Below are 16,899 nucleotides of genomic sequence, written 5' to 3'. Positions count from 1 at the left end.
TAATTAACCAAGGACCCGGCTTCTATGTGGTTATGCAAACTACCGCATATCTGCGGTAGTTTGCTTGGATGGCTGAGATTTATCGAGGGGGTTTTACCCAAAAGACTAACGGCATACTCCATACAGAAGGAGAAAAAAAAAAAAAAAAAAAACACTTACGGTGGCTAACCCATGGAACTTCTGTATTAGTTACGATAATTACCAAGATGCCCACATCTTTTTCAATATTTTATGCGTGAATATTACTTTAGTTTTGATATTTAAAGGGTTTAAAAGGGGATTTTAAGTAAGAGATCGCTTTGATCGATAGACAAGTAAGCAGCATGCAGGGCTTCCAGTAATTGTAATAGCTGTTAGGATTCCTTGAAAGATGTTGAACGAATATGGTGAAAATGAGAAGACGAGAAGCCATTCGATGAGAATTTGATACCTATTGGCGGGGGCGCCGCTAATGCTGTAGGAGTTGTGGCAGATCCAGACAAGAGCGGCACTAGGAAGGAAGCTAAGGCGTTCTTGGCCGTTGTCGCTGCTACTGGCAATTGAGCTATGGAGAGACTCAAGCTCGCTGAAGAATTTGTAGCAAATATACATAGAGTGAGAGTGAGAGAGAGAAGTCTGTTTTGGGTAAAAAAAAAGAAATAAGAAAAAAGAAAAGACAAGTCTGTTTTGGATGGTTCATGGACGAAATTGACGGAGTTTTTTTTGTTCGTCAAACTGTTTGGAGTATGCCGTTAGTTTTTGGTTTAAAACCCCCTTGATAAATCTGGACCATCCAAGCAAACTACCGCAGATATGCGGTAGTTTGCAGGACCGCATAGAAGCCAAGTCCATTAACCAATACCCAAGAATATTAAGGCATTCCACATGCAGTAAGAAAATAATATGAAATCCAACCAACAATAATGGTATTCATTTAGCACTTTCATTGACTTTATCAACGGTCTATAGAGTCACATCAAATGCTTGAGATGCTACATTTTTACTCTCTTACAAATTTAGGTGACAATTTATATTTTATAGAAATAAACGTCATATGACAATTTATATTTTAGTGGCTAACATGGTAAGTGTCTGGTAAATTGTTACATCAGCTTGTAAACGTGGTAAGTAACATCTAGAATGCTACATAATGGTCCATATTTTAGTGGCTAACGTGCATGCATGATAAATACCACATCAGATTAATTATAACATACTTTGCACTTAAAAAGTCACTAATTAAACCCTAAACCATATCAATTTCCATCATGAGCTCTTTGTTGTTAGCTCAACTTATTATTCTCACTTAATTAGCTACAACCACCGGGGCCAAACCCAATCCTTCCCCCAGCAATATCATACACCACGTCCAACCTTTTTTGCTGAACATTCCCAATAATTGCTACTTGGCTTGCATCATTGTTTCCAGCAAACGCTAAACAAGCCTGTGATGAGCTCACCATGAAAAACACCCCTGCTTTGTCCAAATCCACACTCACACCACCAAACAAAAACCCAATTCTTGGAACCAAAACGGTCATGCTCTTACTCAAGTCATAGCACGTATCGAGTATCGAAACCGGGCTCGTCAACGGATAACCACGCATCGACGCTCGAACCGCTGTTCGCAGTTGGCTGTACGCCACCGGTGGCAACCGCGTTATGACTGTCCCAGAGTCGATGAGGGTGCCTGCAGCCATGAACGCCGATGTTGGGATCGATAGTTGACGCCCATTGACACTTATTCCGGTTAAGCCAAGCCCGTAGAACGATGCGCTCCGAGAAAGCGTCAACAACGGCGTGAACTTTACGGCGTTGGAGACTCCGCCGCTGTTTCCGAACTTGAGGTATCCCGTTGAGCTAGTGGTGGCAGGTAGACAATACGAGAAGAATTGGCCGTACTTTTGTGCAGCTTGTTGTACGACGGAGATTTGGTTGCGACCGAGGCCTAACAACCCGGCGAAGCCCCGGAAGAGTCCTTCGTTGTCTTGGCCACAACCGAATAAGAAATCTTCCACCACATCTGACGGTGTTATGGTGAGCCTTTCTTTGCTGAAATAACCGATTGAGAATGACTGGTCACCATATGATATGAGGTATAAGCATTGTGAACTAGAGGAGCACCGGGGTGAGTATCCTGCATTGTAACAAAAATGTCAAAAATTATACTCTCAAGTTCTTTAAATTGAGTAATTATTCTGACTTACAACTGGTTTGTAACTTTTTTACAACTTGTTATCACGTATTAATATGTGATTAGAGACATGTTAGCCACTATAAACAAATTTAACACTCCAATCGTGACATGCTAATACATGTTAGCAAGTTGAAAAAGAGAGTTGTAGACCAGTTGTATCTTTTAACATTTTTCCTTTAAATTTACTTATGGGTTAAGACATTTTATTTTATTTTAAGGATAACTCTAATATGGATTTTTCAAAATTCTAAACACCATTTTTAATTTTATTGTTTAAATTTTATCTATTTAAAATTTACACAAAAGATCTTTAATTTTTCTTTGATTAAGTTGGATGTTAAGATGACAAAATATAAAACATTTTAATTATAAATGGTAGTTATGATTTTAAGATTCAACTATATAGAATCATCCTAAACATTTTGAAGATTAGGACCCAAACTCATGTTTTTATGATTCTCTTAGAATTTTTGAAAGAATTAAAAAATATACCAAAATATTTTGGTATATTTTTAAATTAATTAGGCAAGAACTTTCTTTCTCTGTCTCTCTTTGGTAAGTGGGGTCTTGAACGACTGTTTGGTTTTAGCGGTTTCAAAACATGCATTTACAAAATTAACAATTTAAAAATGCGATTAATGAAAATGTGTTTTTAAAAATGCAATTAATTAAGCATTTGGTATAATCTACGGTTTGAAAAAAATTACCTTTAAAATCGTGCATATTTTAAAAATGTACCCTTACTTTGCTATACTCTCTAAATTTGTTGGTATGGTTACCTGTGGCTGAGTTGAGTTTAGAGCATGAGGGCGAAGTGCATGCAATTTTGGAATATGATGTGGATTTGGATGGATTGAAGATGGGGTCAACTTGATTATAGCAAGATATGACGCATGGTTCACACTGTGTCCAAGTAAGGTCGCTGCCGGTGTCAAATACAAGTCTGAGGTCTCTCTTGGGCGTGCCGAGACCGACGGTGACGATGTAGTTGCCTGTGCCGATGGTGAGACCGGATTTAGCCGGTAGCGTGGCGGCAGCCTGAGAGTCCCTAAATTTGTTGCTGCTGGAGTTGTTGGAAAGCCTGGAGTGGATTGAGTTCACCCTGGATTGGTCTTGGAGGAGGATTTCAATGTGATTTGGAACTAATTGTTCTTTGTCTTGGTTGCTTTCAAAGCATGGCCCATATTTGTGTATCACTTCTAGGAAGCCCTCGCTTTTAGGACCTGAGTAACATGCATGCTTCATCAGTTGGAACACATATATTCAACCATATAATATAATAAGGATCAAAAATAACATTAATCAATAGTTTCAAAGTTTGTAAATGACTTTGTCCTAGTATATATCCTCAAACAACACAAAAAAAGCAGAAAAAACTTAAGAGAGAGAGAGAGAGAGAGAGAGAGAGAGAGAGAGATTTGATGCATGCCTTTGTTAGAAGCACTAGTATTGCAGGTAGATGATGGTATTAGAGAGCTGACTTGAATTAGATGGTGGGTTTCTGCAGTCTCTCTTGCTTGATGAGCATAAGGGCATAGAAAAGCAGAAAAGCTAAAGAGGATAACCCATAGGAAGGAGGAAAAGGGAGAAGCCATGCATACAGATTTGCTAGCTTTTCCCTCAAAGCTATGTTGCATATACAAGAGGATGGAGGAGTACCCCTATTTATCATTTGTCTTGGATTTGTTGGGCCTTAATTATATGATTTTGTTTTTTCTTTCTTTTTCTAATTCAAATTTACTCTCTCCTATGAGGTGGGTTCATATGTTCAATGATTGATGGATTCATTCAATTATGGACACAGTTTTCTTTTAAATTGGACAATGTGAAAGAAGTTTCTCCCCTCGATAAGTTAGCATGTGTTTAAAATGCGTGTAAAAATTATATGCACTTTTGTTTTTTATATGTTAGTTTAATAGACAGATATATTCATTTTAAGTAAATAATATATACATTATGTGATTTTATTTTAGTGTATTTATTGATGTACATAGTGCCACATCATTTATTACCTAATTAACTCGGGTTTTGATCACAAGTTGTGACTTATAATTCACCAATCCAGTTGCTCTAGCTTTAGGAAAGAGAGATAAAGAGGAGACTTTTGGTTGTAGCCCCACTGCAGTACTACTTGATGGTGCAAAAAGTTGGATCTGTCCCCTAGAACGTAGGGCATAGAAGGAGAGAGATTTGATGGGTTAATTGCTTGTTATCACACAATTTCAATAGTACCTACCATGGCAGTTAGCATTAATTTTTCAAATTATTTTTGGGTCGGACCAGCTTGCATCTCTAATTTTCTTCTTTTTTATTTTTTTATTTTTTGTGAATAACATTTCTAATTTTCTTGATGCTTGATTGATATGGAATTATGGTAAGTGGAGTCTTCTAAAGCCTCTCAACTTTAAGATTTTTTTTTTAATTTTTAATTTTATTTTTTCCTCTTATGTTTACACTCTCGGGCCTGAGCCAGAGTCTTTTATGCATATTTCGTAGGTCACTTATTTTATTTTATTTTTCAAAGAAGGGTAGGACTATCAAAGTTGTTATTTTACGTGGGCGTGATTATGATATCACTTTTTCGCTGAGCATTACTCGTGAGGGGCCTAGACCGTAAAAAACGCATGTAATCTTTTAAGACCGATTAAGCCATAACTTAACATTAACCCCACCGAGAACCCTAATAGTACACAAACCAATATATTAGGGCCGGCTCGATATATTTTGAGGCCTTAAGCGAAAAGTTTAAGTGGGGCATTTTTCTTATATTTAAATAATAATTATATTTTTATTTAAAAATCATTCTTCTTGCCTTTTGGGATGAAAAATTATTAATTAAGTTTTTATATTCAAGATTTTCTAACATTCTCTTTTCAATTAATAATATGGCTAATCCATTTAATCTCTCTTATGACATTGTTAATCTTGTGTAAGATTTTAACAATTTTAATTTTGAAAAACTTTTTTCTACTTAAGCGACTGTAACTTGTATTATCAATAAAAATCCTATAAGCGATACATGCTTTAAGAATATCTTTATTATTGTAACAAGGCCAAAAAAATAAAAAAATAATATTTACCCACAACCTTGAAGAATGGAACCTTTAAGATTGGATTTTATTTAAGAATATCTTTATTATTATTTGATTCCCTTATTATTAATTGATATCAATTTTCAAAGCCTTATTTGTTTCGAAATGTTGGAGAATCAAATGATATTAATACTTTTTTGAAATAAAGTAGGAGGCTTAATTTAAGCATATATATTGACTGCAAATAGGTCTTTAATTAATTTTTTTTAATTATTTATTTATTTTTTATGGAAATTGTTTTATTAGGATTCATTAATTGGGTACCTTATTAAATTGAGGCATTTTTTAAATTACTTATTTACCATGATTATGGAGCCTTAAGAATATTGAGGGTAATAAGTGCTTTCATTTTTTTAAATGAATTTTTTTTTATTAATATTTATTAATTTGGGGCATTATTGAATTGGAAACCCTAGGCGACCGCCTAATTTGCCTAGTGATTGAGCCGGCCCAGAATATACAAGTCAATAACCTCAAGCGCTTCTCATTACGAAATTCGACCTTAGAATCTAGTCCCCACTAAGCAACTCGAATGCCATTAAACCACACCCTCTGTGGTTCATAGGTCGCTTTTGAATGTCTAGTACTTGAGGGCCATCATCCACACAACATTAAGTTGATGATGTAGTTTCAAAAGGGGATATAGCTGTGTGATGCAGACGGGTACAAAATATCGCCAGGGATGGATCAACGAGCCACTGCCCTTCTGATTTTGAATTCTTTTTTCCCTTAAAAAAAATTTCTAATAAGTTGGATCTGTCTTCAAAAACGTAGGACATAGAAGGAGAGAGATTTGATGGGTTAATTGATTGTAATAATGCAATTTCAATTTATAGTACCTACCATGGCAATTAGCATTTTTATTTTATTTTCTGGCAAAACTTTTTACAAAATTCTTTGAACTTTCACTCGTTTTAACAATACTCTTATAAAGTTTAAAAACTCTCGATTAAGATTATTAAGCTTTCAATTATTTCATTCCGTTAAAATTTTGTCAAAATTACCAAAATACCTATTTTTTTATAAAAAAAAAATGCGAAGATATATATATATATATATATATATATATATAAGCCTGAATTTTTTAATTTTTTACATGTCGCTCTCAAATGATGACCCAATCGACAATGCCCCTTAACTACTAAAAAATTGTAAAAAGACAAAGATGGCTCTGAATGTTTTCATAAGACAAAAATACCCCTAAAAAAAAAAGAAAAAAACAAAAAACTAGGAGGATGGGGATGAATTACAACCTTTAGAGGAAGAATATTCTATAACCTCAATATTTCTAATAATGGGATATTTCTACTCTGATGTTGAACTATAACTTAAGAATATACATTTCTTAAATCGAAACATAAGTTTATGATTGGTGTAAAAACGAAGAAGATGATAACAAGCACATTCAAATGGTCTTAATATAAAGTAATATGGACACTTGTTAACAAGAGTTTTAAAGGGTGATTTGTTGTTTAGCACATCTGTAGGTAATCGATTGATCAAGTAAAAAACTGTACTAAAGGCTTCACCCAATACTCAATGGGAAGATAATTCCATGGATTATCCGATTGTTTTGGCATCATTGTTGGCATTTTCCAATATCGTTTCCCAATGCCCCTTTTTGAAACTCATTAACATTAATGTAGTTACTGCTGGGCATTTGAGGAAGCTTTTTTTTTTTTTTTTTTTTTTTTGGAGGAAACATTTGAGGAGGCTTGAGTGTGAAAAAAGAATTATTACACGTATTTACACGTATTTATAACACCTGGGAGTATTTTTGGGATGAGAAATGCTATAAATGCTCTCACGTGCTCACTCCTTAACGTGACGGTGAATGCGAAGGTGAAAATCATCAACTTTTAATTAATATGTGATAATCACATTTAAAAATATATATATATATATATATATATTCACTTAGAACTAGGAAAACATCAAAAGACCACCTAATATTTTCATATGTTCATATTATAATAGCTAATTTTCACTTTACATGTTCTTTCTCAAATACAAATATCCTCAACGATGCGTCTCTCATTTATATGAAGTGAAATAATTCCAAAGACACTAATCATTTAAAATCTAAGTCAACACAAAACAACAAATCAAAGACAATTGTCAAATGGGGTTGTTCCAAAATTCAAACTGATTCAAATAAACACAAAACTAAGAATAAAAATCGAATATTAAAAAATACATAATTTGAAACTAAAAACTAGTAGTAGCAATGTAGGATCGACCCAAAAACTAGAAGCTTCATCAACCAAAAAACCGGCAGCATTCAACTTGTAAAATCCAGCAGTGTCATCAAACTGAACAATACCACAAGTGAAAATATACCGGCAAGTCAAACATATGATGAGTCAAATAAATTCACCCCATATTCCATAATTTTACCCCTAAAAATTAAATAATTACCTAGAAATAAAACAAAAGCAACAACCTGTAAAATCCAAAAAACTGGCAGCATCTAACTTGTAAAATCCAGCTGAACATAACCACCAACATCCAACTTCCAATATCCAGCAGCATCAAATAAAATCAACAACACATAACCACCAAGCTCCTAGACCTTCAAGAGTGTTCCTTCAATCATGATATCTCTGCAAGAATTTAAAACATGACTCTTAAAACTATATAAATCAATAAGAACAAAACATGTTGAGAAATTACATTTGCACTAATTTTTGTATACCTGAATAATTACACTATCTTGAGTGAGAATTATATGACCATGCTGATCATCAGTTACCGAAGGCAATGATATTTAAAAATATCATTTAAGGAGAAGTTTCAGATTTTAAAGAATGATAAAAAATAATAAAAATAAAAAATAAAATAAAATAAAATAAAAAAAGAACCAGAAGCTTACTGTAACCTACCCAAATTGAGTTATTCGTCAATGTTATTAATAAGGCCAAATTAAATTTCTGGCAAGTAGTAAGCAGCAACTGGCCATGTCAAGTCAATTCAAAGTTCACACTAAAATTCTAGACTTCTAAGCCTCAAATGAACTGCAACTTCGTCTTTCATGGCATTCAAAGAAAGTGAAATTCTGGTCCACTGGAGTACCATTTTGCAGGGAAGGAAAAGTGTTAAAGGACAACTAGTTAGATAAGCGAACAACATACAATGATGAACTGGAAACCACTCCTAGAAGAGCAGAATTCAACCTACCAGCAAAAAGCATTTAATAAGAGTTAGGCAACAAAATGTATTGGTGACAACACATGTTTAAGGACCGAAACTAAACAGTTAATTAACACAAAACAAATTAACTAAAAAAACATTAAAAAACTTATAGCAAAAGAGGAATAGTAATTAAGACACTACGGTAGTCCAAATGTCATGGAGAGAAATATTACCTTAATGACTTGCAGCTTTACTGCCTTAAAGATTGACTATGTAAAGGTTAGAATATCAAATTTGTCCTGCAAGTTGAAGAACTAGAAATCTTTCACACAGATTTTAGTAAAAAATCTTGTAATGTTTTATCTGCCTGATTAGTAGTCAACAAGTCGATCAAAATGGTTGCAATGGTCGCATTTGCTGAGAAACCCTTGTCAACCATCATTTGGAGATATTGCACTGCCCACGATGTCTCATTATGTTGCAAGAAGCCTTGGATGATTGTGTTATATGTGACATGGTCAGGTGAGCAACCGTTCTCCTCCATTTTTTCAAATAGCTCCCTCGCTTCATTTAATAGTCCCTCTTTGTAAAGCCCTTTGATGATTATAGTATAAGTCCGAACATTAGCTTGAAAGCCTTTGGTAGGAAGAGTATTAAAGAGTTCTCTTGCAATTGTAAGTTTCCCAACATTACACATACCATCAATCAAGATGTTGTAAATCACAATATTAAGGTCTAACTTTTTGTCTTCCATCACTTGAAACAATGCCATTGCCTCTGGAAAGTGTAGATTCTTACATAGGCCATCTAACAAAATAGCATAAGTTTGGACATTGGGATGTTGGCCACAACCTCGCATCTTCTGAAGTAGCTCTAGTGCAGTCTTAGGTCTCCCAACTCGGCAAAATCCGCCAATAAGAGTGGTGTAAGTGACAACATTGGGAATCATGCCATTGATAGTCATTTCACGGAAGAGAATCATTGCCTCATCAATTCTTTTTTTTTTACAATATCCGTGGATCAATATGCTATAGCTAACAATAGAAGGCAAACAACCCTTTCGAACCATCGTATTAAATACTTTGACAGCTTCATCCATTCTATTTTGCAAACAATAACCATCAATCAAAGAATTGTATGTGATTGTATCCGGCTCTACGCCTCTCTGAATCATCACATTAAAAACTTCTTCAGCCTCTTTCAACTTCCCCTCTTTACCAAGCGTGTCCACCAATATGCTGAATGTGCACAAATCTAGCATGATTTTCCTTTGCACCATCGCGTTCAATAGTTTGATTGTCTCCTTCCACCGGCCGAAATTGCATAGACCCTGAATTAAAGAATTGTAAGTAAAAACGTCTGGCTGAATTCCTTTACTCGTCATTTCAGAAAAAAAATTCAAAGCCTCAGTTACCAATCTGTCCTTACACAAACTATCAATGATTGTGTTATACAGTACTACATTAAGTTCAAGATTTCCTTCTTGCATCTTCCTAAACAACCCAATAGCTTCATTGGTCTCGCCTATTTTACACAAACAATTCATAATCGTTCCATAGGTAATTGTATTAGGTTTGTAGCCTATATTCTCCATTTTGTTAACCAACTTCACAGCTTCAACAATTTTACCCCGAAGACAGAGACCCTTGACAAGAGTACTAAGAATTACACAGTTCGATTGAAAACCAAGTTTCAAAACTCTTGCTAAAATAGAGAAGCCAAAATCCACCCGGTTCAAATGGCAGAAGCAATTAATCAAAACACTCAGAACATAAACATCGGGAGCAATTCCTGACTGTTCCATTTCTTTAATCAAAGTAATAACAGTTGAGTGATGCTTCATTCTTGCGATTGCACCCAGCAATTGATTAAAATCCACGATGGGAGGCAAAGGGTGCATGTGAAGCATTCTATCAAACACACCTAAGGCTTCATCAAGATTCCTAAAGCTCCGAGATCTGCATCGATCTCTCACAGTTTTCAAGAACTGATTGGGGCTTTCCACAATATCTCTACCACTATTGGTAGTTTTAGCAGAAGTGGAACTAAAACTACGACAATAATAATAAAAATTAAGAGCATGGAAAGAAACCCTAACATGAGAATAATGATTGAAGAAGAAAGCAAGAGAGTTTGTAGACTTAGCAGTGGTACCCATTTCCGGAGGAAGAAAATGTAGTGGTAAGAGAAAGAAGCAGATGAAGCAGATCTGATGACGGCTGAAGAGAAATGGCCGTTAATTTCCGCTTTCACAACCTCCCGCGACGTTCTGCAGATGGGAGGGTCTGGGTTTTTGTCTCCTCCTTTTCTCTCTTTTCTCTCGTATGCTAAAAATGCCTACAAATTGATCACGGGATTCCACGACGTCGTTTCTGTCAGCTTACCGGGTTTTTAGAAACGATGGCCCCTCAAAATGTCTCTTTGAATTTGAATGATGTTTCTAACCATACAAATCACACGTGTCACCACCCTTGATATCGTAATTTTTTATTTACACCTCAAAAGGACAATTTTGCCCTTCTGGATCAAACGATTGAAATTACAAAAACTGAATAAAAAAGGGCGAAAAAGGTCGTTTAATTAGTAAAGCTGTTTCGTATTTGGTTTGCTAGAATTTTCACATTTTTTAATGCTTACGGTCATAATCTTTTACAAAACTTTTGAGTTGTGTGTTTCGTTTTCCTTTTAATCTATTTTTTGAGAAGTTTTTAAACGCAAACACTGATATTACTTCTAAACAATGAAATTTGGAGAGTTGGGTTTATTTTCGAGAAATATTAAAAGTACTAAATCTTTTACTAACATAGATTTAATAAATTCATATGTAGCTTATTCATTGAAAAAAAAAACAAAACAATTAATTAGAAAAAATGTAACAAGTACCAATGAATGAGTTATACATGAGTTTAGTAAGCATCTATTAGTAAAAGATTTAGTACCTTTAGCATTTCTCTTGATTTCCTTTTCGAACATTTGGGTTGCGATTCTTTGTTAAAAAACTATTCAAAATGATGTGGGATCTGATATGCTTCGTCCCTCTGTTTTTTGCTCAACTTTTGTAACAAAGCTGATCTTATCTTATGTAAATTACTAGGGATCTCAGGTGTTCTAACTGACCTAATCAAAGCAAAATTCACACCCTTGAAGAACTCATGCCTCTTGATCTCAACAGAACCCTTCAAGCTCCAAATTCTCTTTTTGGGATTCTTCAGCAAGAGCTTGCTTATGAGGTCTTGTCTCAAAAATAAAAACATAATCATTGTCTGAACACACTGTTAAACACTGAAAAAAAAAACCATAACATATATATGTCTAAATATTTGCTCAATACATCACATACTCTAAATATCCAGGAGAATGGTCCACTAAAGCAACCAAAATATGTCCAAATAACCCTTCAAAAACCATCACCGAAGGAGCTCTTACGTGTCCTCATCCTCAGACTCACCCTCATCCTCATTTGGATTGTTACCTGCCCAATCAGAATGTTTTCAATACGTTTTATAAGATATCTTATAAAAAATTAAAAGACAATAAAGAAGAAAATGAAAATACTAGAGTTGATGGACAACTTTTAACATTTTCTTGAATTAGATATAAATCTAACATGAATTGACATTTAAAGTCATATAATTACAATTGATTGAAAAATAAAGGCAACTTTGAGTAGGCTTACCAAAAAATGTTCAGAATAGTATGACGATATTACATTTGAAGTGGTTTATTTCCGTTAGTCTTTTACTTCCATTAGAATTAGCATTTGAATGTTAGAGATAATATGTTATCATATTAAAAGTGGTTTATTCTAGTTAGTCTCTTAAAAGTGGTCTAATTTCTTAATAATTACATTTCCAGAATAGTATAATTCTGTACACATCTACCAGTACCATTAGGAATCTTCAATGCTATTAATCCAGCTGAACAGCACATAACCACCAACATCCAACTTCCAATATCCAGCAGCATCAAACAAAATCAACAACACATAACCACCAAGCTCCTAGACCTTCAAGAGTGTTCCTTCAATCATGAGATCCCTGCAAGAATTTAAAACATTTGACTCTTAAAAAAATATAAATCAATAAGAACAAAACATGTTGAGAAATTACATTAAGAATAAAACTTAATTACACTTAAACATGACACTTGTTGCACTAATTTTTGTGTATACCTGAATAATTACACTATCTTGAGTGAGAATTATATGACCATGCTGATCATCAGTTACCGAAGGCAATGATATTTAAAAATATCATTTAAGGAGAAGTTTCAAATTTTAAAGAATGATAAAAAAAAAAAAAAAAAAAAAAAAAAGAGCCAGAAGCTTACTGTAACCTACCCAAATTAAGTTATTCGTCAATGTTATTAATAAGGCCAAATTAAATTTCTGGCAAGTAGTAAGCAGAAACTGGTCATGTCAAGTCAATTCAAAGTTCACACTAAAATTCTAGACTTCTAAGCCTCAAATGAACTGCAACTTCGTCTTTCATGGCATTCAAAGAAAGTAAAATTCTGGTCCACTAGACTACCATTTTGCAGGGAAGGAAAAGTGTTAAAGGACAACTAATTAGATAAGCGACCACAAACAATGATGAACTGGAAACCACTCCTAGAAGAGCAGAATTCAACCTACCAGCAAAAAGCATTTAATGAGAGTTAGGCAACAAAATGCATTGGTGACAACACATGTTTAAGGACCGAAATTAAACAGTTAATTAACACATAAAAAAATTAAGTAAAAAAACAGATAACAAAATAGGAATAGTAATACACAACAATAGTCCAAAAGTCATGGACATAAATATTACCTTAATGACTTGCGGCAAATATGTTTGTACCTTACAGATTAACTCTGTAAAGTTTAGAACATCAAATTTGTCATAAACGTTGAAGAACTAGAAATCTTTCACACAGATTTTAGAAAAAAATCTTGTAATGTTTTATCTGCCTGATTAGTAGTCAACAAGTCGATCAAAATGGTTGCCGTGGTCGCATTTGCCCGGAAACCGTTGTCAACCATCATTTGGATATATTTCACTACCCATGAAGTTGCATTATGATGCAAGAAGCCATGGATGATTGTGTTATATGTGATATGGTTAGGTTGACAACCAAATTCCTCCATTTTCTCAAATAGCTCCCTCGCTTCATTTAGTAGTCCCTCTTTGCCAAGCCCTTTGATCATTATAGTATAAGTCTGAACATTAGCTTGAAAGCCTTTGGTAGGAAGAGTATTAAAGAGTTCTCTTGCAGTTGTAAGTTTCCCAGCATTGCACATACCATCAATCAAGATGTTGTAAATCACAATATTAAGGTCTAACTTTTTGTCTTCCATTGCTTGAAACAATGCCATTGCCTCTGGAAAGTGTAGATTCTTAAATAGGCCATCCAACAAAATAGCATAAGTTTGGACATCGGGATGTTGGCCACAACCTTGCATCTCCTGGAGCAGCTCTAGTGCAATCTTAGGTCTCCCAACTCGGCAAAACCCGCCAATAAGAGTGGTGTAAGTGACAACATTGGGAATCATGCCATTGATAGTCATTTCACGAAAAAGACTCATTGCGTCATCAATTCTCTTATCTTTACAATATCCATGGATTAATATGTTATAGCTAACAACAGAAGGCGAACAACCCTTTCGAACCATCGTATTAAATACTTTGACAGCTTCATCCATTCTATTTTGCAAACAATAACCATCAATCAAAGAATTGTACGTGATTGTATCAGGCTCTACGCCTCTTTGAATCATCACATTAAAAACTTTATTTGCTTCTTTCAACATCCCCTCTTTACCATGCGTGTCCACCAATATGTTGAATGTATGCAAATCTGGCATGATTTTCCTATCCACCATCTCATTCCATAGTTTAGTTACTTCCTTCCACTGACCAAAATTACATAGGCCCTGAATCAAAGAACTGTAAGTGAAAACATTTGGCTGAATTCCTTTACTCACCATTTCAGAGAAAAATGTCAAAGCCTCAATTACCAATCTGTCCTTACATAAACTATCAATGATTATATTATACTTCACTACATCAAGTTCAAGATTTCCTTCTTGCATCTTCCTAAGCAACCCAATAGCTTCATTGGTCTTACCTATTTTACACAAACAATTCATTACTGTTCCGTAGGTAACTGTATTTGGTTTATAGCCTATATTCTCCATTTTGTTAACCAACTTCACAGCTTCAACAATTTTACTCTGAAGACAAAGCCCCTTGACAAGAGTGTTTAGAATTATATAGTCTGGTTGAAAACCAAGCTTCAAAATTCTTGCTAAAATAGAGAAGCCGAAATCCACCCGGTTCAAATGGCAGAAGCAATTAATCAAAACACTCAGAATATAATCATTGGGAGCAATTCCTGACAGTTCCATTTCTTTAATCAAAGTAATAACAGTTGAGTGATGCTTCATTCTTGCGATTGCACCCAGCAATTGATTAAAATCCACGATGGAAGGCAAAGGGTGCATGTGAAGCATTCTATCAAACACACCTAATGCTTCATCAAGATTCCTAAAGCTCCGAGATCTGCATTGATCTCTCACAGTTTTCAAGAACTGATTGGGGCTTTCCACAATATCTCTACCATTATTGGTAGTTTTAGCAGAAGTGGAACTAAAACTACGACAATAACAATAAAAATTAAGAGCATGGAAAGAAACCCTAACATGAGAATAATGATTGAAGAAGAAAGCAAGAGAGTTTGTAGACTTAGCAGTGGTACCCATTTCCGGAGGAAGAAGATGTAGTGGGAAGAGAAAGAAGCAGAAGAAGGAGATGTGATGACGGCTGAAGAGAAATGGCCGTCGATTTCCGCTTGCACAATCTCCCGAGACTTTCTGAAGATTGGGAGGGTCTGGGTTTTTGTCTCTTCCTTTTGTCTCTTCTCTTTCTCTCTCTTGTATGGTAAAAAATAAAAATGCCTACAAATTGATCACGGGATTCCACGACGTCGTTTCTGTCAGCTTACCGAGTTGTTGAAACGATGGCCCCTCAAAATGTCTCTATGAATTTGGATGATGTTTCTAATTCTAACCATGCAAATCACACGTGTCACCACCCTTGATATTGTGATTTTTTATTTACACCTCAAAAGGACAATTTTGCCCTTCTGGATCAAACGATTGAAATTACAAAAACTGAATAGAAAAGGGCTCTTGTTTTTTGTATGCATTATAAGAAAACGGTCGTTTAATTAGTAAAACTGTTTCATATTTGATTTGCTGCAATTTTCTCATTTTTAGATGCTTACGGTCATAATCTTTTACAAAACTTTTGAGTTTTGTGTTTTGTTTTCCTTTTAATCTATTTTTTGAGATTTTTTTTTTTTTTAATTTTAAAAAAAGCAGCTTTCGAAATGCAATTTACTGATATTACTTCTAAACAATAAGATTTTGAGAGTAGGGTTTGATTTTCGAGAAATAGTAAGGGTGCTAAATTTTTTACTAACATAGGTTTATTAAATTGATATGTAGCTTATTCATTGAAGAAAAATAAAACAATTAATTAAGAGAAATATAACAAGTACCAATGAATGAGTTAAATATCAATTTAATAAGCATCTGTTAGTAAAAAATTTAATACTTCTAGCATTTCTCTTGATTTTCATTTCGAACATTTGTGTTGTGATTCTTTATGCAAAAACTATTCAAAATGAGGGATCGGATATGCTTCATCCCTTTGTTTTTAGCTTAACTTTGGTAACAAAGCTGATCTTATGTAAACCACTAGGGACCTCATGTGTTTTAACTGACCTAATCAAAACAAAATTCACACCCTTGAAGAACTCATGCGTCTTGATCTCAACAGAACCCTTCAAGCTCCAAATTCTCCTTTTGGGAATTCTTCACCAAGAGCTTGCTTATGAGGTCTTGAACTTTAAGTTAACCATCTCTTCAAATTCTTTGTTGCTGCCAACACCAATATTTGGAAATACTAGCTGCTGTTTAAGGATGTTGATGAGGGTTTGCTTATTGTTTTCGCCTTTGAAAGGTGTCCTGCCGCACAACATTTCATACAAGAACAACCCTAAAGTCCACCAATCGACTGCACTGAAAATGTATGGATTGGACATCATGGGATATTCCTGCTCATGTGCATGAAGACACAAACATTACTAGATTTTCATCTGGTAAGCTAAACTTGACAGTCTTCAAAGGTCAGATTCTCTCTTGGTCGGTTACATCTTGCATGACCTTTACAAAGTTCTGTAAAGCTTTTAATGCCCAACACAACAAGAAGAAAAAGAAGCCAAGGCTAAATGCCTTGGATATTGTGTTATATGTGATATAGGAGGACAACCACTTTCCTCCATTTTCTCAAATTGCTCCCTCACTTCATTTAGTTAAGTAGACCTCTTTGCAAGGCCCTTGATCATTGTATTGTAAGTTCGAATATTCGGTTGCAAACCTCTAGTAGGAAGACTACTAAACATTTCTCTTGCTGTTGTTAATTTCCCAGCATTACATATACTGTCAATCAAGATGTT

General features: G+C 34.6%; 2 protein-coding genes and 1 pseudogene across 4 annotated transcripts; all 3 read right to left on the bottom strand.

The window, feature by feature from the left end:
- Window positions 1-1,061: 1,061 nt before the first annotated feature.
- LOC132191123 (aspartyl protease family protein At5g10770) lies at window positions 1,062-3,795 on the bottom strand. Its single transcript, XM_059606131.2, has 3 exons — window positions 3,606-3,795; window positions 2,956-3,399; window positions 1,062-2,116 (listed from the first exon to the last, which is right to left on the bottom strand). The coding sequence occupies exons 1-3, from the start codon at window positions 3,769-3,771 to the stop codon at window positions 1,290-1,292; spliced, it is 1,437 nt and encodes a 478-aa protein (XP_059462114.2). The 5' UTR covers window positions 3,772-3,795; the 3' UTR covers window positions 1,062-1,289.
- Window positions 3,796-7,342: 3,547 nt separating this feature from the next.
- LOC132189019 (uncharacterized) lies at window positions 7,343-10,764 on the bottom strand (annotated as a pseudogene). Its single transcript, XR_015909123.1, has 2 exons — window positions 8,634-10,764; window positions 7,343-7,871 (listed from the first exon to the last, which is right to left on the bottom strand). The product of XR_015909123.1 is annotated as an uncharacterized LOC132189019 (transcript).
- Window positions 10,765-11,643: 879 nt separating this feature from the next.
- On the bottom strand, window positions 11,644-15,284 carry LOC132190114 (uncharacterized). Of its 2 annotated transcripts, none has more exons than XR_009441091.2 (3): window positions 15,136-15,284; window positions 12,288-12,437; window positions 11,644-11,872 (listed from the first exon to the last, which is right to left on the bottom strand). XR_009441091.2 is itself a non-coding variant. In XM_059605004.2 (3 exons), exon 1 carries the CDS (start codon window positions 15,137-15,139, stop codon window positions 13,307-13,309), a length of 1,833 nt encoding a protein of 610 aa, XP_059460987.2. In that variant the 5' UTR covers window positions 15,140-15,284; the 3' UTR covers window positions 11,644-11,872; window positions 12,288-12,437; window positions 13,209-13,306. The 2 variants fall into 2 exon arrangements, 1 of the variants encoding a protein (XP_059460987.2); XM_059605004.2 differs by having other exon boundaries at window positions 13,209-15,284.
- Between the last annotated feature and the right edge of the window lie 1,615 nt (window positions 15,285-16,899).

This window comes from Corylus avellana, chromosome 9 (genome assembly GCF_965113065.1).
Source record: "Corylus avellana chromosome 9, dhCorAvel1.hap1.2, whole genome shotgun sequence".
NCBI lineage: Eukaryota > Viridiplantae > Streptophyta > Magnoliopsida > Fagales > Betulaceae > Corylus > Corylus avellana.
The sequence above is the reverse complement of the archived record's forward strand: the minus strand, read 5'-3'. Positions and strand labels throughout refer to the sequence as shown.

Coding starts and splice junctions, on each gene's coding strand:
- LOC132191123 (XM_059606131.2), bottom strand. CDS start 3,771: ATGGCTTCTCCCTTTTCCTCCTTCCTATGGGTTATCCTCTTTAGCTTT. Junction 3,400..3,605: donor TACTAGTGCTTCTAACAAAG/GCATGCATCAAA, acceptor CATGTTACTCAG/GTCCTAAAAGCGAGGGCTTC. Junction 2,117..2,955: donor TAAACTCAACTCAGCCACAG/GTAACCATACCA, acceptor GTTACAATGCAG/GATACTCACCCCGGTGCTCC.
- LOC132190114 (XM_059605004.2), bottom strand. CDS start 15,139: ATGGGTACCACTGCTAAGTCTACAAACTCTCTTGCTTTCTTCTTCAAT.